The sequence below is a fragment of the Pelecanus crispus genome, chromosome 5, assembly GCF_030463565.1.
Source record: "Pelecanus crispus isolate bPelCri1 chromosome 5, bPelCri1.pri, whole genome shotgun sequence".
In the NCBI taxonomy this organism is placed as follows: Eukaryota; Metazoa; Chordata; class Aves; order Pelecaniformes; family Pelecanidae; genus Pelecanus; species Pelecanus crispus.
Genome location: NC_134647.1, coordinates 36011948 through 36021319, shown reverse-complemented (window position 1 = coordinate 36021319; position 9372 = coordinate 36011948). Strand labels below are relative to the sequence as shown.

The window sequence follows — 9372 nt, the reverse complement described above, 5'->3', positions numbered from 1 at the left end:
ACAATTGGCTTCTGTATAGGGAGATTAAAGAATAAAATGGGGTTGTGTTGCTGCTTTTCTTGTACTCTTCTCTGGATGATCTTGGGCAGATCCTGGCCCTCTCCTTCCTTCTGGCTTTCATTTGCGTTAATCCAGTGGGGCCTTTGCCATTCGTAAGGGCATCGCAAAGCAAACCAACGTACCTCATTCATACCTTACGATCTGCAGCTCCATATGTTCGCAGCTGAATCTTGTGACAGATACTACAATAAAACATGACCCTGTCAGACTGGGATGCTGACCCACTGTTGTACCTGCTGCTGCTCACCAGTTCTCGCTGGCAGGATCCCCAGGCTGGGCAGCAGCCAGTGGTAACGGCAGGAGGGGCTTTCTTGCTTGTAAAGATTTCTGCATCCCCGTGCGTCGTCTGCAGCAGTCTGTCTTTGGCTGGCACCTGCAGAGGACAGTAATATACCCTTATAAACAAGGCTAGATCCTAAGTTTTAGCACGAGTCCGAGTAGCTTGATGTTCTAACGTGTTCCTGAAGGTGGGCTGTTGATAGGCAGGCTGTGACTCCACGATTGACTTGTTGGGATGGAAGTTTTGTGGTATATGTAGGAAAATACCAGTTTTCGCTCTAGTTTGTTCAAAACAGTGTCACGGCATTGTGATAAACCAACAGGCTGCTTCATCTGGAGCCAGTGCCATGCTTCCGAGCAGCCTAACCTTGGTGTGGGACTTGGCCCACCCTTTCTCTGACACCCTTTGGTGGTAACGCCTTGCATTTTCCTCTGCTGTGGGGAAAACGTCTTGGGGGGTCTTCTTCAGGCTATAATTTGCAGCTAATACATATGGGGGGGTGAGCTGATTATTGCAAGAGCTGTGGGCTTTGCTGAAAGATGTATTGAACCCGTATCAACTACATCAACTGTCCTCTTACTGAAAAGCCTTTTAAAGTAAGCTAGAGGTCATTGGCCAATTCTGAAAAGCTGTCGTTTCCCCATTCAGTTACAAACTGGCTTAGAAGCCTGAAGAAGTTTTATCAATTCTGGCTGGGGCGGGGGGGGGGGACGGGGGGGGGACAACAAGGCTTTGAAATTCCAGCGTGTACCCTGAGACAGATAACCAGGAGACTTTCATTTACATGCTAATCCTGCACAGCAGTTGTTTGCGGTTCCTGCATCCAGCCCTTTCCAACCTGTAGCTCTTATCTCTTGTTGGCAGTAAGCAACATGAGAGGATGGGCCCGCAAGGAATGAGGGCTCTATTTTTGCTCTTCATTGCCCAAATTGTTTTGGTGTTTAGGTATTTCAGTGATTGCCTGAGGTAGCTGGATCCTGGGAATCGTGCTTGTCTTAAAATAACTCTAGCTTTTTAAAACTTTCTTTTCCTATGATTAGAAGGAGACTTTATAATAAACATTAGTCCAGTGCTTCTGCTGCGTAGGATTTGCAGAAAACTGGATGTTAAGGAGAGGCAGAAGTATAAAAGTGGTGGATTAGACCACTTTGAGAGCCCCTGCCTGGGGCTGCTCTGCACAGGGAGCCTCCGAGTCCTGCAGCGATGGAGGCAATGCTGTGCGCTAAGTGAATGATTCATCCCTCTACCATTTACGTGCCGCTGCTCTGTTCAAAACTGCAGAATATCCAAAGGCATAATATCCTTGTGAACAACACCCTACCTGTTAGGGAGAGGAAGGGCAGATGTAGGATGTTCTGGCTTTCTGTTTCTTTCCAGGGAGCCACCCTGCGGGGAGACTTGGATAGGCTGGAAGTGTGGGCTAACAAGAACCTTATGAAGCTCAACAAAGACAAATGTAAGGTCTTGCACCTGGGAAAATAGAATTCAGGAGTGCAGCACAGCTGATCTACCCAGCTGGGGAACAGCTTTGTGGAAGGGGACCTGGCGGGGGGTCCTGGTGGACCACAAGCTCAGTGTGGGTGAACAGTGTGCTGCTGCGGCAAAGCAAGCCAACAGGGTACTGGGTTGCATCAACAAGGGCATCGCCAGAGAGCTAAAGAAGTCATTATCCCACTGTACTCGGTGCTTCTCAGGCCACACCTGGAATATTGCGTTCAGTTTTGGTCCCCGCTATGCAAAAAAGATGGGGACAGGCTGGAGAGGGTCCAGAGAAGGGCCACAAAGATGATCAAAGGACTGGGAAGACTGCCATGGGAGGAGAGGCGTCACATGGAAAAAGATAAGGGGTAATGGGTACAAGTTACTGCTAGGGAGATTCTGATTGGACACAAGAGGAAAATTTTCACAATGCGAACAATCAGCCATTGGAATAATCTCCCCAAGGAAGTGGTGGATTCCCCAACATTGGACGCTTTTAAGATTCGGCTGGATAGGGTACTGGGCCATCTTGTCTACCCCGTGCTTTTGCCAAGAAACGTTGGACCAGATGATCCTTGAGGTCCCTTCCAACCTGGTGTTCTATGATTCTATGATTATTACATGGAGGATGTAAATATTTAACGTGATTACGTGCAGTTCAGAAGTCTGAATGCCTAAATGCTGTTTGGTTTACCTCTGCTGGTACATCAGTTGGGTCACCTGCCTTGAGTTTGAATATCTTTGTTACAAAGAGTAATGTTTATTGTTTCCATGATAATGACAGCACTGTGATTATCTGACTATTCTGCCTATGCACTTTGATGATAAAGGTCCAGTCTCAGCAGAAGCTCTGTGAGGGAGAAGGGAAAACGGGGGAGAACTTTTAAGCTTAGGCAAAAGATGGAGCGCTCCAGGTGCTGGCATATTACCCTTCCTATATCCTTGCAGAAATCGTCCTTAACTGGACTTGCTGTGGAAGGAGTTTGGCATCCTGCATATAGCACACTTGCCCAAGCAGTGGCCCTGCTGTACGCCCGCGATTAGGTGCTGTATATAAATTGTTGCAGCCTGCCATTCCATCTGATTTCCTAAGTGCTTGTCCTGGTTTCGGCTGGGATAGAGTTAATTTTCTTCCTAGTAGCTGTCATAGTGCTGTGGTTTGGATTTAGTATGAGAATAATGTTGATAACACGCTGATGTTCTAGTTGTTGCTAAGTACTGCTTATGCTAGCCAAGGACTTTTCAGCTTCCCATGCTCTGCCAGGTGCACAAGAAGCTGGGAGGGGGCACAACCAGAATAGTTGATCCAAACTGGCCAAAGGGCTATTCCATACCATATGACGTCATGCTCAGTATATAAACTGGGGGGGGTTGGCCAGGGAGCAGCGATCGCTGCTCGGGGACTGGCTGGGTATCGGTCGGTGGGTGGTGAGCAATTGCATTGTGCATCGCTTGCTTTGTATATTATTATTACTGTTGTTATTACTACTACTGATTTACTTTATTTCAATTATTAAACTGTTCTTATCTCAAGCCAGGAGTGTTTCTCACTCTTACTCCTCCGATTCTCTCCCCCATCCCATTGGGGTAGGGGGAGTGAGCGAGCGGCTGCGTGGTGCTTAGCTGCTGGCTGGGGCTAAACCACGACAGTGCTGTATCATCGTTTTACCTCTGGCAAAGGCAAATACTGTGGGTGAACAGGCAAGCAGACTTCTGCAAGGTCAGCACTACAGATTCATCTAACTTTGTGATGAAGTGTAACTTTGACATCTTCATGAGTGCTAAGTTTAATTTATTGATTCCTTTCGCAGAGTCCCAGTCGTGAAGCTGTCTGTGCTGTACTGGGGACGAGTGTGACAACTTGTTAAAAGCAGACACATTCTCGGTAGGTAGCATACTGAGCTTCTCTCATGGATACTGAGGAAAAAACTGAAAGCCTCCCTGGCTCGAGGAGGGCTGCAAGGAGTCATGTCTGAACCTAAAAGTTTGGAAAGTGAGGAGCCTGGCTCTGTGACAGCAGAAATTACTCGCTGTGTTCAATCGGGCAAAGCTGCACTAAGCTTTTTTGAAAAGTATGACTTTTAATCCGGTGACTGCTATAACAGAAAATGTTATAGAAAGCAATTCCTTGCAGTATAGTGTTGAACTTTAAGGAGATTTTTTCCAAAGTATTATGGATGGAAACCATTTAAATGGTAGCAGGAACTTATTTGCCCATGATAGCTAGAGATGTTGTGTAACAGCAAAACTCTTTCTTACGCCTGTCTTCGTCATATGAAGCCATATTCCAGAGAGGCAGGTGAAACTCTTACTTTTGGATAGCTTGCATTTATCCTTTTGTAATTATTTCTTACTGATGAGTTTAATACCTTAAAAAGTCTTACTTACCTAAATAAAATGGCAATTATGCTATTGATGCTTTTCCCCTGTATTTTATATTGTATAATGGTGAATTGCAGGCATCTTTTTACCATTGTTTTGTTTCCTTCAGTGGTTAAAATGAACTTACCTTGGAAGGAAACACTTAGCAAGGCTGGCAAAGAGACTGCTTAGCCCTCTCATGCAAGGTGAGTTCAGCTATGTGGTACAAATCCCTCAATATTGTCTCTCTCCTTGCATTACCACAGGGCACACGTGTAGTAAATAACATAATAGGTGAAACAACACCGAACTTGTCCTTGGGAGCTTCCAGTTCCAGGGATATGGAAAGGAATGGATTGTTTTCAGGACTCTTACAATAATGCGCAGCGTTTATAGTATTGAAGTTAAATGAGGTATTTAAAAGCATATTGACTGTATGTCCACTGAAATTGAGCACAGCTAGGAACTTGTATTTTTAAGATGAATTAAATCAACGTTTCACTTACTGTAAAATCGGTCTTTAAAAAGAGAAGATACGCTAAGGTTCGTGATGGTGCTGCTTTAACTCCTGGCTGACAGTGTAACAGAGCAGATTGCAGCTCCCTAATCTCTGCCTGCAGCGAAGCACAGCAGCTTGTCACGTGGGGAGCCGCATCTGCGGAGGTTTTGGCCTGAGCCTTGACCCATCTACACAGTGGTTTCTGAAACACAGCTGGCAACAGATTAGAGCTTGGACACTGAAAGAAACGGACTCCTATCAGACAATTTTGCCTTGTGCAGTTACTGAATGAAACATCGTGCTGGGAGGAAAAGGACGTCCCGTTCCCCCCCCCACCGCCCCCGCCCGAGGGTTTGAGCATTGTGAGTTAAGCCAGAGATGTTAAAATCCCTGTCAGAACTTAACACTCTGGAGATGAGTTAGGTAGAGAGGATTTAAACGGCGCTTTACCATGTACATGCAAGCAATGGTTGTCAGAAAACAGGAAAGCAGTCAGAAGATCGAGGGCAACTTCGCTTGCTATCATTTATGTGCCAACAATTATTAACTCAAGTGGAGCAGGCAAACTATAAAACTCACTGCACTGACTTGGAAAGTACTGCGCTCTATAAATAATGAAATGAGCCAACAGTCAAGAATTTAAACTAGGGTCGATAACTTCGCTTTTAAGCTCAACTAGTAATCAATTTGGAACAATTTAGTTGTCTTGCATGCCTTGCTATCTGGAAGTTTTATAGCCTGTCCCTTCCTTTGTGTAGGGCAGTCAGACAAACATTTGATTTAGCCCAAATGAAAAGGCAGAGGTAAGAAGTTGGGAACAGAGGTAAATCGTGCAGAGGAAGATGCTGACCTATGGAATTTTTCCCTACCTGCTTTAGGAGATGTTTGTCCTCCTTCTACTCACATTCCCTCCTTCTTTCTGCTAGACACTAGCTCATCTGCTGGTGTCCCCTAACAGAAGAGGCAAGGAAGTCTCCAGTTGTAGGACAGAAACATGTTAGAACAATGATGAAATACTAACTAAAGCTGGCTACCATTTAACAGACCTCCTTTAAAAAGTGCAAAAAAGGATAACATATAGAAGAATATCACTCCAAACTTTGATAAAAAATCCAAATCTGAATAGGCATTGAAGTGTCAGGGATGAAGCTCTGATAAAATAGCGTTGTTATATCAGCTGTGGCATAGCACATTTGTATGGTTGGGGAGTCTGAGGTTTAAATCTACAATATTTACAGTTCTGGCCAAGCCTAAGGAGGACACGACATCTAATCTAAAACTTCTAATAGTGAGAAGGGATTAGCCAGCATACCTGTGTACCTCCCGGTGAAGCTTGTGCATTACCGTGACTGGATAAAGACTGCAGCTTTCAGGTATCAGCAGTGGCGGGTTATAGATGCTATTAGTGATTCTTTGCCATATTAGATACTTTGAGCTATGTATTTGTCCAGAAGAGCAAATGGAAATTATTTTTATTAATGTTTCCTTAATGGTAAATATTGAAATTAGATATGCACAAGATACTACTATTGGGAAGTCTTTAATTATTCAGATGTCTGAATTGCTTTCAGACATCTCCTTGGCCTCTGGTTTCTAAGCATGTTCTGTAAGCGTTTCAAGTTTCATGGGTGCATGCAGTTGATAGAAATAGGTATAAAGCTCATGGGTTTTTTATAAACCTCCATAGGGATAAATGTGGTTTCTTGGGCCGTGAAAGGAATCCCTCCTTTTACTCATTTAATAACAAGTTATTATACTAAAAATCTCACCGATAGCTTAGCTCTCCTCTGTGTTGGGTGAAACTACAAATGCTAGCAGCAGGGTTTATGTTACAGGCTTGTTAACTGTACTGCCTCCTCTTAAAAATACACTGGCACATGCCGCAGTGTGTCATTATGCACAAAAGAAACTTACTGAATTTTATTACAGTGATTTACAAACATTTCTCTAAAATGCTGAAATGTTCTGAAACAAGGCTAAAGGTATGAAAACATTTGTTATGTACTTTGTGGTTTCAGAAGCCCTTTAGGTCTGACTTTCTGCCAGGAACACCAACCACCACTTCTGAGTGCTGGCACTTCAGGCCTACGAACTGTTTTCTAAACAGGTAGTGATGTTTTTATGAACTGGTGGAAAGAGGAGAGAAGCTTGTCATCATGAACCTGGTTCTCATGAGTCGGCTGCTAGACTGGGGAAGTCCTGTCCTACCTGTGAAGCACCATTTGCCTGCAAATGGGATTGATTTCCTCTGCAAATATTTGCCTGCGATCAGGTTACTGGACTGGAGCCCCTATTTCCCCCAGTATATAAAGCAAATAAATAAGGCTTAACATCTTTTCCGTGATTATGTTTTCAAAGGCTATTTACAAAAAAATCTTTAACTTTGGCTGACCTTAGTACAACGTCATCGGGTGAAGCTGTAGGGAACAGTTGGTTTCTGTGCAGCACAGTCTTTATTTTGGCTGGCAGTCTATTAACTCTGATAAGTGGGTAAGCTCGTGCCAAGCGGAGTCAGGCATATCATGAGATTCTGCTTTGCCTGTAAAGAGAAAGTAGCCTGAGCAACAGCTTTGCAGGCTAGTAAACACAAAAAAGCATATACCAGAATTTGGGGCTGACCAGTGCTGATTCTTGAGGAGTTTGACAAAAGGACCCTGTCAGGTGTTTTGTGCCTCGCTCTCCTTTCTCTAGATCTAGAGTTGCCCTGCTTCTGTAAGAATGGTGCTCTAGCTCCGTCAGAACTGCCTTGAACACAGCAGTCTGCTGCTGCTTTCCCCAACCTCTCAAGGGAAAAAACCAAAAAGCGGCTCTTGTTTCTCGTGAAAACCTTCTAGTGACTGCCTGCTCAAGCCTCCTTGAGCAACAGCGGAATGACACTGAGAATTAGTGTCGCTCCTGCCCCAAGGGTGTACAACAGCCACGACGCAAGGCTCTTGTTCGGTGGTGGTTGTGTGGTGCTTCTGTGGGGTGGTTCTGGGTTTTATTTTTATTTTCTTTTAGCAGCAGCAGTCACTGGAGTTAAACAGTATTTGTTTACAGATTCAGGAAAATAGCACTGCATTGTCAGTTTGGAAGAAAGAGATGATTTTTTTTTTTTCTTCCCCTAAGACCTTTACATTCCTAGATGGCTTACATCACGTACTGGGAATTGCATTCAAAGGCAGCTTGAATTCAGGTCAAGCTTTGCCTACTTGTAGTAGATGGATGTTACTGATAAAAACATTTTACGCACACCATGCAGAGATTTATTAAAGTTGCTTCTACAAGCGTCTGCAGTGAATTTAGCTTTCCTTTGAGTTCACTGAGAACGGCAAACTATTTATTGCATTTATATGAAACACTATTTTGACAGATTTCTTCAGAAGTAAAGCAGCACAAAAGGAGACGTTCTGTTCTTTGAAAATAACTGGAACCACTGGCAAGAAGCAGCAACACCGTGCATCAAACAAGGAAACCATTTCCAGGTTATCAAAACATGCTGTTGAACTGAATTTTGCAGCTGCATTTTCAAATGTACCATGGGATGCATCAAATCCAAGGATGCCTTTCCAGGTTCAAATGCTGTCCAGGACGAAAGGATCGGGGAAGGTAATGAAGGATGCACTGGGGAGAAATCATCACTGATAGCAGTGAAGGTGGATGAGAAAGGTCCATCAAGCACTATAGTGCTCGACTACGCGCACCGTCTCTCCCATGAGATCCTTGATCAGGCGGTGAAACAGTGGGCAGTGACTGAAAGCAAATACAGCGACATCCCTTACATCGAAAGTGATGTGCCCTGAGCGGCAAGGACTGTCTTCACAGCGAGTATCCTGTCTGTTCAGCAGTTTGTATTTGGTACTAGTGCAAATAAAGTAAAACCGGTGGGATTTGAGCATAATGCCACTATATGAATGTGTTTGCAAGGAGAGGCTGAAAAAAAATTGCCTTTTAATCTATATTGCTAAGAAACTAATTGGATTACAGTAGAATCTATTCTAGTGTCATTCGTTATCAGCCGTATGCTGAGTATATTCTGTCTTTGTCTGTGTTGAATGTGATTGGAAATTAGTGTAAAAAGGGGATGAGAAGAATGTGGCTGCCCTGCAACTGTACAAGCACTGCCAGAGAGGCTCCAAAGATGCTTAAGAACAAAGCGTGGATTATTTTTATGTACTGCGTAACAAATCGGTGGCCTGTTTGTAGGTGAAAAGAGAAGAACTCTCTATGCTTGGTAAATTCGTCCGCGTTTTGCTAAAGTGAAACCAAGGTCTACGTGTAGCAAAGGTAACTGCTGTCGTAAATTTTACTTTGATTCTTTGACCTGATGAAATCTGTAAACCACAAAATAATGAAGGCGATGAGAAGCATTTTATAAAGCCAAGCGGTATTCAGGGGACCACATGGATTATGATACTATTCAACTTCCATTCTTAAGTGAACCAGTGAGAAACGTTACAATATTGATAAGCAGGGCATTATAATTAACAGATGCTCTGGCTTCTGTAAATGCATGAAGGCTATTCTCCAAAATCCTGCAGTAAGGTAGTTTAATTACATCTGATCACTGTGTTCAGACCAAAGCTGTTTGGTTTTTTGGTTTGGCTTTTGGTTGGGGCGGGGGGGTGTTGTGTGTTAGGGTGCTGGTTTTTGGGGCGTTTGTTTTGGTTTTTTACTGTAACCCAGACAGGTGTGCAAAAGCTACTGATGCTAA

The 9372-nt window shown here is 43.8% G+C and overlaps 1 protein-coding gene across 1 annotated transcript; it reads left to right on the top strand.

Moving 5' to 3' along the window:
- Nucleotides 1-8197: 8197 nt before the first annotated feature.
- On the top strand, nucleotides 8198-8461 carry AKAP19 (A-kinase anchoring protein 19). Its single transcript, XM_009492025.1, has one exon. The coding sequence runs from the start codon at nucleotides 8198-8200 to the stop codon at nucleotides 8459-8461; it is 264 nt and encodes an 87-aa protein (XP_009490300.1).
- Nucleotides 8462-9372: the final 911 nt, after the last annotated feature.